This window comes from Nestor notabilis, unplaced genomic scaffold (assembly GCF_000696875.1).
Source record: "Nestor notabilis isolate BGI_N333 unplaced genomic scaffold, ASM69687v1 scaffold9015, whole genome shotgun sequence".
NCBI lineage: Eukaryota > Metazoa > Chordata > Aves > Psittaciformes > Psittacidae > Nestor > Nestor notabilis.
Genome location: NW_009928801.1, coordinates 14,668 through 29,936, shown reverse-complemented (window position 1 = coordinate 29,936; position 15,269 = coordinate 14,668). Strand labels below are relative to the sequence as shown.

At 37.6% G+C, this 15,269-nt stretch overlaps 1 protein-coding gene across 1 annotated transcript in view; it reads left to right on the top strand.

The window, feature by feature from the left end:
- Positions 1-1,655: 1,655 nt before the first annotated feature.
- The window catches only part of KIAA1644 (KIAA1644 ortholog), a gene marked incomplete at its 3' end in the record, with an annotated part of 16,442 nt that continues 2,828 nt past the window's right edge, over positions 1,656-15,269 (top strand). Inside the window, exons 1-2 of the mRNA XM_010014675.1 lie at positions 1,656-1,722; positions 8,602-8,815. Coding sequence (XP_010012977.1) covers positions 1,656-1,722; positions 8,602-8,815 — 281 coding nt within the window. The remainder of the gene's footprint in view (positions 1,723-8,601; positions 8,816-15,269) is intronic.

Here is a 15,269-nt window from a genome sequence, read left to right as displayed (position 1 = left end):
CCCGATGAGCTTATGCCTTCTGATTGAATTGACTTATTCTAAAACTGAAAATACAGTGTTTTGAATGTTAATCATGCTTGTAGATAACAGTATAAACAGTATAAACAATCATGGTTTCTTGTACAAAACTTACAGTGATTTTTAGGTTTGTGATCTCTTTTTTTTCATATGCTTCTTAAAGAATCTGCTTGTGCCAGAGACACTTTTGTCTCTAAACGCTCTGTAGATAGTACTGTCTTCCCTCTTGTGTCCATATATGTTACTCATAATTTAGTTATTCATGATAATGTTGATTTTCACCCCCTCCTCTTTTGTTACACACAGGTGCAATCACCTTTGGATTTTCATTTGATTCGGTAGATTGTAGTAGACACCTATTAGTAAACTACCTAGTATTTATATGATACAGCACTTATTTCATAAGCATTTGGGATCGTGTTTCTCTTGAGCTGTCAGAAACAGTGTAATTTTTGATATAAATTGCCGTTTTCCATTTTTGGGTTTTGTTTTGTTTTTCCAAATGGCTGTCTTATAAACATATTTGAATTGTTATTATTATTTTTTTTTTTTTTTTTTTTTTAGCACCCAAGAATTAGACTTGCCACACCAGCTTTCAGTAGTGCCACCTAGGCTTTCTGGTTTACAGCCCATGCTCCAAGTGGTGTTGTACCAACCAATAAATTACTTCTTTCTTATTCTCTAACATCAATGTGAGTTCAGGATGCTGAGGATCTTATACATCCAGCATTAATTTGCATTAGCAGTGACAACAGGACAGGGTACCAAAACTGCCTGTTGACGATGACACCACTTGCACTGAAACAGTCTGCTAGACCTGTAGAATGTGCAACTGCTGATGTTGAATCAGTGTGGATGTAAGACATATTTGGACTTGTACAGTTGTGGGGCTGTTCTGCAAAAATGAGGCTAGCCTTTTTATGATGACTGCCAGACAAACTGCATCACACCTCACTGTCATTTCTAGAAATACAAGTAATAATTCCATTAAATATTCTGATTCTAATGAAAACACGTGTTTGAAATGTTTCCAACCGTATCAGTTGCTTGACCCACTTTCTGAACAACTACACCCTCTAATGCAATAAACCAGATTGACTTTCAAAGCAGACAGTTTATTTTTATATTGTTTATATCCTCCTAGTCCTTATAAGCATAATACAACAGCCCATTCTTGACAGTAAAACAAGCACAGTTTTGCTGAACGTAGATTAGAGGGGAGGTGTGAAAATCCAGTGAGTGCTTTATGAGATTCATCTCAGCTCTGGGCTAATGAAAAGTATGTACATAGCTGTAAACGTTAATGGTGAAATAAGAAAGGGATTTTTAATTAAATCATAAAGGATTTATTTAAGTCCAGAAAAAAAGTATGCGGTTTTTTGTTTGATTGGTTGGTTTGTTGTTGTTGTTGTTTGCTTGGGGTCTGGGGTTTTTGGGTGGGTTTTTGTGTGTGTTTGTGGGGGTTTATTGGTTTGTTTGTAGGGATTTTTCTTATATTGTAAAGCCAACTCTTTTTTTCCGAAACTTTGTGGAGGAGTAAAAGTTTGAACAATGAAAGCAAGACGAAACACACAACTAACAGTGATGTTGCTTCTTTTCAAACAGGTAATTCTCTAATGGACCAATGAAAGCCAACGATGACAAGTTGTGGTCAACAGTCCTTGAATGTGCTGATGGTTCTGCTTTCATTACTCTTGTCAGCAGGTAACTTTCATACTTTGAATTTATTTGTATTTATTATTTTTTGTGGTGTGTGTCACAGGGAAAATTAGTTGCAATTTAATACTGGATTTGTATAAAACAAACAAGGTTGTTAACTGAGTAGTACATAAATAAAGCCTCTTTGTATTTAAGAACTGGAAGCTGGGATTTGAAATGCAATTGAAAATTCGTTTTCTATGAAAAGGTGGTGGGACATTTACATGGTAAAGCAGGCTGAAAATTTAAAAGAAGCAGTTCTGATATGCTAGTTTTTCAGCTCATCTAAAAGAAAAAAGCAACCTCAACACCACTGTATAATCCATTTTTTTTGCTAAATAGCAATTTGTTGGAAGCAGAGCAAGGTGATTTTAGCTATATGAACGCAGAAGTATGTAAGCATGTGAAGGATTGAACTTGGAAGGTCAGCTCTTCTTGATATGAATAAATTTAAGATACAATGTAACTTGCAATACATTTAGATACAATGTAATGGTAATGCATGTTAATACACTGTAACTTGTAATACATTTAGATACAATTTAACTTAAATATTATATAACAGAAAAATGCATAACAACATGATATGTAAATATTATGTTCTTAAATCTAACAAAGTGGCTGGACCAGGGAGCAATTGCAGCAGTTTTTTTCCTGATCCTTGGATCTGCCCTAGATATACTAGCATACAGAAATGATTTGTGCAGAAAACTGTCAGTTGTTAGATTGAGTTTTAGTTGAATGCTATGATTATTAGTTGCATTTATTAATCAAATGTTATTTATGACATTAAGGTTTTGTGAAATTATGAGTGATATTAAATATATATATATATATATTTAGTCCAAATAGATTTGATCCTGTGAGGTTTAAACTGTCAGTACAACGTCTTTTGTCCTCGATTCTTGAAGCACTTTTGGTCCCACAAGATTATTTTTTCCATCACTGTTTCTTATTCCCTTCTACGGCATCACATCTCTAACTACCACACTTAAAACTTTACCAGGTATTACGTATCTTAAAGTATTCTTGTGCTCCAGAAAAAGTTGTTAGTACTTTGTATTCAGGGTTAGATACTTGTCAATTAGCTCAAGAGTGTGTTTTGTTGCCCACAGTCTCATTGCTTGTTTGGAAGCATTCCAATTGATTCTTGCTAATGATACTTCATTATTTGGCTGTAACTGACACACTCCTTTTGATAAGTGTTTTAATATTTCTAACTAGACTAATCTTAAAGCACTATTTTCCTTTAGAGTCTTTCCACTGACATCCTTACATATGGCACTGCATCCCCAGTTGTATAACTACCTTTCTCCTCTGTAATAGATTCACAGTCTTAGTACTAAATTTCTAAAATCTGTATGCATGGTTGAAAAACACACTTAACAATTGGAAGTGTAACTTTCATTGGCTCCACAGCCAGAATGAAAGTAAGGACACAAGTAACAGAAAAGTTCCCAGAGCAGCTGTTCTCAGAGCCCAGTCTTCATTGTGTCAGAAAAGGAGAGAAGCAGTGGAGCAGACGTGTGGTCAGATACCAAGGTCATGGTTCAGAATGAGGATGTGGTTTGGCAGTTTTAGCTGTGTGTTTAGGAAAGAGGTGCACTTGTCTAATGTGGGCAGAATGCTCTCAGAGCAGGAACAAGTAACACTGAAAAGAAAGGTTTCAGTTCAGAATAGGTATGCTATGGCTCCATTAAAAAAAAAAAATAAAAATAAAAAAAATAATTGGATTGAAAGTACTGCAACTTCAGGCTGATTTTATTTCAGTACCATGAATGGTGTACATTTTTAGGATTTGTGAAAACTTACTAGTTGTAATAGTCACACAAGGAATGCATAATACAGAGAACAGCACACAGTCATGCTAGATGAATACCCTTTCTGACCACTAACTCTTAGACTTGCTTTGCAGTAATGTTGATCCTTACATTCATTTAATGGATTGAAACACATTCATAAAAACAGAGATGACAGCAAGGCTTATATTAACAAGCAAAAATTGTCATATTATTTGCACACTACAGTATTTTTTCTTTGAGGTCAGAAACATCCATATAGCAGAATTAGCAAGAGGATCTGAAATGATTGGTATTGTGCTAAGTAAAATGCATGCAAGTGAATATTTCTGTGGATCCATATGGAAAGCTTATAATGACCAGCCATTCCGAGAGCCTTGGGGCTTTAAAAATTTAGTAGCTAAATTAAAATTTTAATCAACATTATGCAGACCTCTAACTGTGAACAGATAAGGAAGTAACAGTTTGATGTACATTGGCTGTTTACATTTTAAGGTAGAGTAGATAAATACTAAGATGAACTAAAATGAGTCATTTGAAGCATGGCAGACTATTTTACTCTCAAAATTAGTAGGAACAGATACGAGTATCTATATTATTTACCTGTTTAATAACTTTTTTTTTTTTTAAGCTAATGTGAGAATTTGCACATACAGCTTCACTTCAGAAACAGCTTCCAACTTTGCAATAGACAACTTAAGAGCCATTTCAGGTACAACATATTTACCTGAAGTATATCTGTAGAAATAAGTCTCTTTAATCCTCAGGATTTAAGTACAGTTATTTTCAGGAAAAATACTTTAAAATACCTACTTTGTTTATTGGGTCTTTGATTCTCAGAGAAGGAAATACAGCTAGTAAAATTACACAGGTTACAAGAAACTGATAAAGTTTTTTTCACTGTGTATTAGGTCTGGCTGGTGTGGGATTAATTTTTTTCACAGCAGCCCATATGGTACTGTCTTTCAGATTGGTGACCAAAACAATGTTGGTAGCTGGGGTGGGCAAGAGCCTGGCAGGCGACTCAGCTGGCACAGCTGACCCGAACTGGCAGAAGTGATATTCTGTACCATGGAACAGCATGTTCAGCAATAAAACTGGGCTGGAGGTTATCAAGAAATTGCTCAGGGACTGGCTGGGCATTAGTCTGCTGGTAGTGAGTGAGTGCTTTAACATCACTTCTGGGTTGGACAGGGTTTTTTTTGTTTTGGGGGGGTTGTTGTTGTTTTGGGTTGTTTGGGGTTTTTTCTTTATTCTTTTATTAAACAGTCTTTTCCTCAACCTACAAAATTTCCTGCTTTGCCCTTCTGATTCTCTCACCCATCCCACTGGGAGGGTGAGTGAGTAAGGAGCTGTGTGGTGCTTAGCTGCCTACCAGGATTAACCCACCACACACTGACTACCAAATGCAGACTGTAATTCAGTCATCATGTTATGCTCTTATTTGTGCATTTATTTTCATCGCTGAGACACATTTTACTATTTAAGGATTTGCTTAGGAGATTTTATTACAGACATCACTTCTCCTCTGACCTGATGTTATCTTCATTTTCCCTTCTTTCTGCAGTCATCATTCACCCAGTTTCCTTTGTTTTCCTTTGGTGTTTTGTTTGTTTGTTTGTTTTTTATTTTAAATTAGACAAAGGACCCATCTAGAAATTGGGGGTCAGTTTCACATGTGCTGTTAAGTAAACCACTTTGCAGTGATGAGCAAGCTAAATTTCTTAGGGTCCTATAGTCCTCTAGTGCATTCTTACAATGCAATGTCTCTCTCAGACCACTGAATAATTTCAGAAGCACAGAAGTACTGTTTGCTTATGAAACATAAAGAATGAATTTTAATTCTTATAACATGCACTAGATGTATATACAAGTCATGTATAACCCTTCAGGACTGCTGTTCACTTGTGGCAGCTTAACACTTTTGAAAAAGATTATGATTCTGTTGATAGTTGCATGATAAATCTTGTGTTGCACCTCAAGGCTTTGCATCCATCAAAGAAGAAAATTGTCTTTCCTAGGAGCAGGTGGTATAATCAAAGTGCAGATATTCCAACTAAGAAGGAATGAATCAAGATGGCTAAAAAGTGAGAAATGTCAAAGTGATCAGTTCAGATCAGTAATATTTTCTCTGTGGCTGCAGCTGAAGTAGTACATACATTAAGCCATCTAATTCTGGTAAGAAATCTGCAGGTTCAGTGGAAGTTATCCTTCAGCTGGATAGGGAGAACACCAGACAAGGTGGGGAGAAAAAAACCCGAACACAAATGGTTCCTGTTGATAGAGAAGTGGGAGGAGTAGCTGATATGCCATAGGGTTGTGCTGCTGCCCAGAGGGACCTGGACAGGCTGGAGAAATGGGCTGGCAGGAATCTTACGAAGTTCAACAAGGGGAAGTGCTAAGTCCTGCACTTTCTGGCGGAGTAACAATCTCAGGCACTAGTATATGCTGGGGGCCAGCTGGCTGGAAATATCTTTGTCTTTGTGGCTCCATTAGTAGCAGTACTGCCAGCAGGTCAAGGGTGGTGATGGAGCTACTGGAAAGAGTTCAGCAAAGAGCCACTGGATGATGGATACGACTGAAGCATCTCTGATATGAGGAAAGGCTGAGAGGGCTGGGACTGTCCAGTCTCAGGAAGAGAAGGATCAGGCAAATCTTACCAGTGTGTGTAAAGACCTGAAGGGGAGGTGTAAAGAAGATGGAGCCGGGCTCTTTTCTTTGGTGCACAGTGACAAGACCAGAAGTAATAGGCACAAACTGAAACACAGGAGGTTCCCTCTGGATGTCAAGAAACGTTTTTTGTCGTGGTGAGGATGACCGAGCACTGCCACAGGTTGCCCAGGGAGGTTGTAGAGTCTCCATCCTTTGGGAGAATTCAAAAGCCATCTGGGCAAGGTTCTGGGTAACAGGCTTTAGGTGACCCTGCTTGAGCAGAGGGGTTGCACCAGATGATCTATCTTCCAATCACAAGCACTGAGGTTTTTTGCAACTTAATCCTGGAACACTTTAATTATTGCTATGTTAATTAAGGAGGGGTGCAGAAAAATAAGTATTTGTTCAAACAAATATATGTTCATGCGATTACATGCTTTGAATATTTTTCAATAGAATTTGAACATGCAGATCCTGTTGCAAGAGTTACAGAGGGTTTTGGAAACCTAAGTCTAGAAGACAATTTATTTACTGATTATAGCATCCTCAGATTTGGAACACACATTTTTTCCAGGCAGGCCAAGAACACATATGTAACTAGTTTTCTCAGTATCTATGTTCCTTTAGAAATAGCATTTTCCTAACACTTTCAGTTCCTGACTAAATGAATCTTCAAAGGGATTTTCTCTTTTGTTAAAGTAATGATGACAGGTATGTGTTGTGTGCATGTACGTGTGTGTGTGTATATATATACGCATATATAAATGTAAAATGTTTATAATGGTTTTCCTTCACGCAGATGGCAGTACAATGTATCTTGTTTTCATTTTAGTACTCTCTTTTTTGTTGTAGGCTCCCTCTATATACACAGATAAAGACATAATCTCCACTTTCACAATCTTTAAAATTGTACTAGACCTACAGAAAGAGAGAAATTCTTGAAATTTATATGTTTTATAAAATTGAGAAACAAAACTGTTAGGAATAGACTTTTTCAAGCAACATAGAAAGAAATGAGGATTAGATGGATAAGGTGCACAGATGCATTTACAGATCAACAGGGACTATGTGCAGATTCAATAGATTTAAGCTAAATCCATGCAAGTCGTTATTTGTAACCTCTTGTACTGGTAAACTGATAGAAAAATTACACACCGAGTTACAAGGGTTAATTCTGTCAGTTTAAAGTGAATATCCTTTAGTAATTGGGGTAAGTGCATGAAGTGCAGCTACCCATAACATTACTGGTTCTCTGTTGTCTAATCAGAATAAAAATATTTCACTGCCAAGAATATTTAGGTTTGGCTTCTGTATTTAACTTTCTGTAGAGTGTAAGGTTTTTTGGGCATCTATATGGTACATGTAATCTTAGTGATGTCTTAAGGCCTGTATAACATAAATTATAAATCAGTCAAAATGTTGGCACTGTGTGGAACCAAATATTGACTCCTGTAAGACTCTACAGGTCAACCAGGATGTTGTATGTGGTTGCTTACGACTGTACTGAAAGGGATCTATATCCTGCCCCTCCACATGCTTTATTAGCTCTGGGAAGCCAAGACAATTGCACAGCTTCCAGTTCAGAGCTGTTTGCAACCAGTAGGCTTAAAGTATGGTCAGAGAGCTTGCATCTGCCCACAGTCTTACCATGTAGGTGTAAACACAGTGTGCCTGTTGCCACACAATCAGCCTCAAGTCTGCTTTCGGAAGATATATATGGAGAGGATTCCACCCCCTCCCCCTGCCCCAAGAAAAGTTATGGTGAAATCAGTGTGACATATTCCTCTAAATAATATTCTTAGAGATGTATTAAACACTTTCCATGAGCATTTAATAAAGAAGAAATGTAAGAACACCCAGGAATAGTTGTATTTCTATTAATTCTATCTATTTGCAAATTCAAAGTTGTTCAGATCTGTTATACTGTTTTGTAACTACTATTCCTGGCAGAATAATCCTTATCAAAGAATGACCTTTACACTAGGAAAGATATTTGCTGTCAAGAACAGTGACTGTAAATCAAGAGCCATCAACTTTCACTGCAGTTTTTGCACAGCCTTTTTGTTTTTATGAAGTCATCCCGGGAGACTCAAACATGGGCATTGTTGATGTTTATGGATATCCATATATTTAGAACAGCAGTATCAAAGCGTTTCCCTAAATATTTTTGTGCTTACTGACATAGAGGGCATTTCTTCCCTTAGAAAGTCTAATAGTAATCAGAAACATAGTTACAATTAAAGTAAAAATAAACAAGAGGTGAAATATTGTACTCTTTTAGTACTAAATGTTATGATGTTGATAGTTCTGAAACATTCATGTTTTTTAGAAATCAAACAACAATTGTTTAAGCTTAACCAACGAAAAATTACAGTTTATATCATACAGATAACACAAGTGACTCACAAAGCCAATGTTGTTCTTTGTTTTACAGTGTTGTCTGCACATTTTCGGGTCTGCGAGCCGTATACGGACTACAAAGGTCGCTACCACTTTGGTTTTCACTGCCCCCGTCTTTCTGACAACAAATCTTACATCTTTTGCTGTCACCATAACAACACAGTATTTAAATACTGCTGCAATGAGACAGAATTTCAGACTGTTATGCAGATGAACCTAACAGGGAACACAGATGGATATATGCATAAGTAAGTAAATGAGTTTTAAAGTACTCTTCACCAAAATGTTCCTGGTCTAATAACATAGTCTGAGGTGTGCTTAATGGTGGAAGCAATTAGAATAATTGCACATACAGGAAAACATAACTGAAAGGTTTTTGCTGTTACAGAACTCCTAAAAGAAAGGATGTTTTAGCTTTGCTTTCTTTGCTTTGACATGGGCTATAAACATTGCTAGGAGAGTAATCACTGACATTGGGGAACAGAACATATTTGCTTGTCTATCAACATTGTGTGGTCTCCTTGCCTGTTACCTGGGATACTTCCATGTACTGGTGGGGACTGTCCTCTTAAGATAAATGTCAGTAACTTTTTTCTACAGAACCAAAGTACCAAGTTGATCTTTGTTACTGATTAGCTATTTACAATGGCAAAATCTTCACTTGTGGTTTGTCTCTTACTTAGTATTTTATATTCAAGCCACACTAATCTGCTACGATCTCTCTTGATGCAGAAGGCAACTTTCAGCTGATGTAAACCCTCAGGGTTGAATTCTGATCTGCTTTCCCCTGCCATTTTATTCTGGTATGCAGCCCCTCCAAGGCAAGGAAAGGGAAGATTAAAAACAACTGGAATTCCAGTCTATTGATTTTTGTTTACTACAGGGATTTTAGAGATGTTTTCTGAGGTGCAAAAGTCAGTCAGTGTGTTGTCATTCATTCCCATGGAAGCAGGTGCAATGCTGCTAGAAGACTATAGTGTTGGAATACTGATGTCTGCTCTTTCAACTCTCTGTGTGCAGCAGTGCCAACAAACCATCATCTTCCCGAGCAACGCGTCCTTATACAGCTCTACCTAGAGAAGTTTGAATCTTACATGCATGTAGAAGTCGCATAATCTAACTTGACAGGTGTTACATGACAATCACCTACTGTAAAGAAGTCTGTGTACTGTGCGGTGGAAAAGACAGACAAAAATAGACTCTACCCTTATAAGACACCTTCAAATTAATGTGGATTTATACTGTCTTTTGTCTTGTTATTGCATGTGCAATAGGTGAAATTTCCTTGCCTTGGCTTCATAATGCATCTGAGAACATCATGAGGGCATATCACACAGAACCCTGGGGAGACATTTCAAGTCTAACATGCTCATTAAAGGCTATACATTTTTTCCACCCTTTGTGCAGTTCAAACAACCTAGAATCTGGTAGTACCCTCACCAGGGGCTGCTCAACTCTGCTAATATGCCTTTAAGCAGCCTGGTAGAGTCTATGCCACAGTATGCCCCACTGCCCACATGCAATGCATACTTTACATGTGCTTCATGGTAAAAGTCATACGTACTTCCCCTTTATTTACTTGGGATGACTATGCTAGAATGGCAGCAGTCAGATGTCAGCCTGAAAAGGGGTCCTAGCAGGACTCTTAGTACAGAAAGGCTGTGCATATATTCACAGACAGAGACAGAAACTGCTTCACAGTCAGAATAGTAAAAATAAATCTCAAGAATGGACCAGTATGGCTTTTGTCCCCACACTTTCCCAGTTCTTTGTCTTGCACACAGCAAATTTACTTTATTTCTTCCCTTACTATTCTGTAAACCCTGCACTAACCCTGCTGAGCAACCAAGTCTGCCTAACAGGCGACTTCATCGCAGAGTTTGGGACAAGGCAGATATTACTAAGGTAAGGCTCTTCTGTTCTTTTCACTAAAAACCTGAGCAGAGCAGCCCTGCAGAGAAGGACTTGGGGTGTTGGTTGACAAGAAATGGAACATGAGCCAGCTTCAGTGTGCGTTCACAGCCCAGAAACCAACCATATACTGGGCTGCATCAAAAGGAGCATGACCAGCAGGTCAAAGGAGGTGATCCTGCCACTCTACTTTGCTCTTGTGGGACCTCACTTGGAGTACTGCATGCAGTTCTGGTGTCCTCAACATAAGAAGGACATGGAGCTGTCGGAGCAAGTCCAGAGGAGGGCTACAAGTATGATCAGGGGGCTGGAACACATCCTGTATGAAGACAGGCTGAGAAAGATGGGACTGCTCAGCTTGGAGAAGAGAAGTCTGCGTGGAGACCTCACAGCAGCCTTCCAGTATCTGAAGGGGGCCCCAGAAGGATGCCGGAGAGGGACTCCTCGTCAGGGACTCTAGTGATAGGACAAGGGATAATGGGTTCAAACTTAAACAGGGGATGTTCAGGTTAGGTATAAGGAAGAAGTTCTTTATTGTGAGGGTGGTGAGGCACTGAAAGAAGAGGCACTTGCCCAGAGAAGTTGTGGATGTCCCATCCCTGGCAGTGTTCAAGGCCAGGTTGGACAGAGCCTTGGGCAACACATCTACTGTGAAGCATCCCTGCCCCTGTCAGGGGGGTTGGAACTAGATAATCTTAAGGTCTTTTCCAACCCTAACTTCCAACCTTAACCATTCTATGATTCTATGAAACGTATAGAGAAATCACTTTTCAAATCAGACATGCAGAGAGGAACAGGTACAATCTGATTGCAAAATATGCACTGGGTTATAGAACACTTCTCTGCTTCCTGCAGTCTCTGCTTGCATGCCTGCTCACATACGTATAGGGCTGTTCATATTATAGGGCTGTTGTGTGAGCAGTTCCTCAATGGGAAAAATGTAATTTGGTATTCTATGAACTACAACACTGATTTTAATGAAAATATTTAGGGCATAGTATCAGTATTACATTATTTTCATTTAGCCATCTGTTTGATTCGGGTTTTTTTTTCTTTGGTTGGTTTTGTTCTGTAAAAAATCAGCTCATTCAGTTGTGACGGAGAAAGAGTTACGTCTGTAGTCTTTGTTGGTAAGATTCATGGTTGAGACCTACCTGCACACTATTTACCATATATGTTGCAGTCCAGAATTTCCTGTGGATATTTAGCTGTGTGCTGATCTTTTGCAAAGGTATGTGAAATCATGCTAAATACAGTAAAAAACTTCTGGAGATGTAGCTTGGAAAAGTGCAAGAGTGGAACTGGTATTGCCTTTTTGTCACTTCCTGAAATATCACTTCTGATATATCAGTCAGGACTGGGAAAATGGAGAGTCTCTAACTTTCTACATAAAAATCTACCAGTGTAGTGAGATGGAGGGAGACACCTCATCCTGAGCTCACCAAGATTGGTAGAAAACTGCCCAGTAATTTTAGTATATTGTGGAAGGACAGAAAGAAGTGAAGCTTAGATGCCTACGTTAAAAACATAGTAAAAAGCATTTTAGTACACTATGACTTTATTTAACATATACAGTAATTTAACTTTATTTGGATTCTAATACATCCAGGGTTCACTTTACAGTAACTCTTTGTTTGGATCTAATTTCACACACCACTGAAAAAAAATTCTAATGAAACCTATTTTACTGTGGCTGGGGAGAATGATTTAGGATAGGGGAATAGCTATGAACAGAAAGAAAGGATTATAGTTTTCAGGGAAGAGTGATTCAATATTATTACTTGGTTTATTTCAATATAATTTGGTTTATTTTTCCCTTTGGCCATTCTTGTGATTACCAAAACAAGTTTCTTGTTTTATAATACAGTTGAGGGAAAAATTAATGAAGTGACTTGTAACTTCTTTGTCATTGCACTGCTGAAAAAACACATTTGTCTTCTACAGTCACACGATATAACCATAGCCAGGTTTATTTACATTTTTTTCATTATGATAACAAATAATTTCTATGTTTTTAAAAGTGCATAATACTGGGCTATTATATCTTTCTGATCATGCAGATTAATCAGTCTAACATTTTTGAATGTGAACAATTCATTTAGTATTAAATACAGAAATACCAATGGTGTCTAACAGATGAGAAAAGTTCTGCCATCCAAAGTATTTTTCTATAAAACTTTGTCTAACGAGTTGAGATATTCACTTAAACCTAACATTCATACCCTCTCAGATTTTCTATTATGCATGTTTTGGTGGATTATCAGCAATATTACTATGCATGAGGTGCTTAATCTGATACTGGAACAGTGTTATGGCAGTCAGTAATGCATCCATGTTTTTCCAGTTTTTCAGGGTTGAATGGCTTTTGCACACCACACTACAACATTGCACCAAAAGCAATGTGAGGATAAAATAGCACATGTACAGCACATTTCCTGTACAGCTGTCATTTGCTTAAATATCACCCAGAATGTCATGTTTACAAGAAAACAAACAAACAAATAAATAAATAAGATTGTCAATTCCGCTACCAACTGCTGTAAAAAGATGTAATTTAGGTGGGGAGGCCTCTTAGGTACCAAAGTAACAGATTCTGCATGAAAACACAGGCTTGGGAAAATGCCTTGAGATAATCGTAAAAACAAAATAGAAAGAAAAACCCCACATTTAAACTGCATATGCAAAAACTGCAGAAATTTCCACAGTGTTGGAAGCATGAAGACATTTCCTGGAACGTAAGCTTGCATTTCCTTGAGGCAACGTTGAAAAGGTGTTACTACTCCAAGTAGCAGCCCCATTTAAGGAAAATAGAGAAAGAAGCAGTTTCCATGGCCATCTGCCCACATTTAAACTCTGCAGCTATAGAATTCTGCTCACAATTGTTTTGATTTGTTGTTTTTTTAAGCCTGAATTCCCAAATGAATTATTTTCAGTTCATGTGCTGCACATAAAAAACAACAAACCCTTGTAAAAGTAAAATATATCCTGGTCCTAACCTGCTTGTCATGTCTCAAAAAGTTAATGGATTAGATGGAAGGAGTCATGTGGGTAATAATAATAATAAAAGTACCTGCCTTTTCATTGTCATGTAGGGGTGTTAGAGAAATCTAAGCAAGGTTCTGTAGATGAAATAGGAGGAGATAGATAGTAAAAGTATTTACTGTTCTCAGAGAGCCCAATTCAAGGCTCCCTGAAGTCAGAGCAAACATTTCCACTTATGCAAGTGGGCTCTGTATCAAGGCTATTCCAAATACACATGGTATTTCCATAAAAGACAGTTTCTTAAAATAATGACCTATAAGCTTTTCTGATGGTCCGTGAATTACCCTGTTTCACAGGGAAGCTGGAAGGAAATTGTCTTGTAACTTTTACTTCAGATTTAGCTTTTGTATTTGTGTGCCAGCAGTAGCAGAAGACTGGGCAACATAGCTTTAGAAGTAATTTTTAGTGTTATATTGCTAAACCTTGTGTTGATCCTAAACAGAATCCTCCAAAGTGATTGACTGGGAGGGGCAGGAGAACTAGCAGGGCAGGGCAAGCTATGCAGCTGGGGAAGGGGAGAGGAGATACAATCTTACCAAAACAACTAATTATACTTGATTGTCCCTGTGAAGGAACAAACCTGTTATTTGAATCTTGGTAAACTTGGAATCTTTTCACACTTTATTTTAAACAAAGCTTCTGCACAAAAGTACAGGGAAATTAGATTGCAATACAAAACTTTAACAATTAAATCATTTAATTCAGTGAAATGAGAGCAAGTTCTAAGAGTTTTTCGATTCCCAGTTCTCTCTTCTGTCTCTGGCCTGACAAAGTAAGGAGGATCATTTATTTTCTAATTAAGACATCATCTTTATTTGTAGGGGAATTTTATTTTTTTCTATAATTAGTAGCCATCACCAAGATTGCTGTTTTCTAATATCTTAATAGTCTGAGAAACAAAAAATACCAAAGTATGGAATTATCCTCTGTGTACAAAACATACTACTGATTAATTTTGCTTGTGATTTTTCACAAGGCCCTTTTGACAGTCCTGTTGTCTCATTGTCTGTTAATTAAAGCAGTCTTTCAATTTGTCCCTGTGAGAAACAGATGTTATTTAGAAGGAGCAGATGGATAACTCACGGCATGATTTATAAATTGTTGCTTTAAATTGGAACATTCAAAATAGGTCTAATTTTGCTAACCAAAATTTTGATGGGTGAAACTAAATACCTAAAATACAAACAAATTCTTCTAAGTTAACTATAAGAAGTGTTCCTTGCTCTCATATTGTTGTCAAAACAAAGAGAACATGCTTTCTAATATTTCTGTTCTTGTTATATATCTAATACAGCTCACCTATTTGTAAAAAGGATCCTATTGGTATCAGTGATGAAGAATAGGATTTGTTACAGTGGATTTCTTCCTGACTTCTCCAGCCTTCACTTCCATTTCCTTTATATTAGAAGAAAATTTGTAACAGTGTCTGAAACTGATTTCCCCCACCCCCCCACCCCCCATGTGAAGAACTTGATTTTTTCTCCTTGTATATTATACTTGGTTTTGGAAACATCCTCTCACTTACTGTGCAAACAAACCTCTACCATTCCTCTCTTAAAACTGCAGCTATTTTGTGTGGAACCTGCTTGAGTTTTATTTACTGTGTCAATTGGAGCAATCCCAAGCACAAATAAAGACTGGATGGAGAATGGATTGAGGAATGGATCTCTTTCCTCTCAGCCTGGAGGAGAAAGACTTGGGGGTGTTGGGTGGTGACCCAGCAGTGTGTGCTCGCAGCCCAGAAAGCCA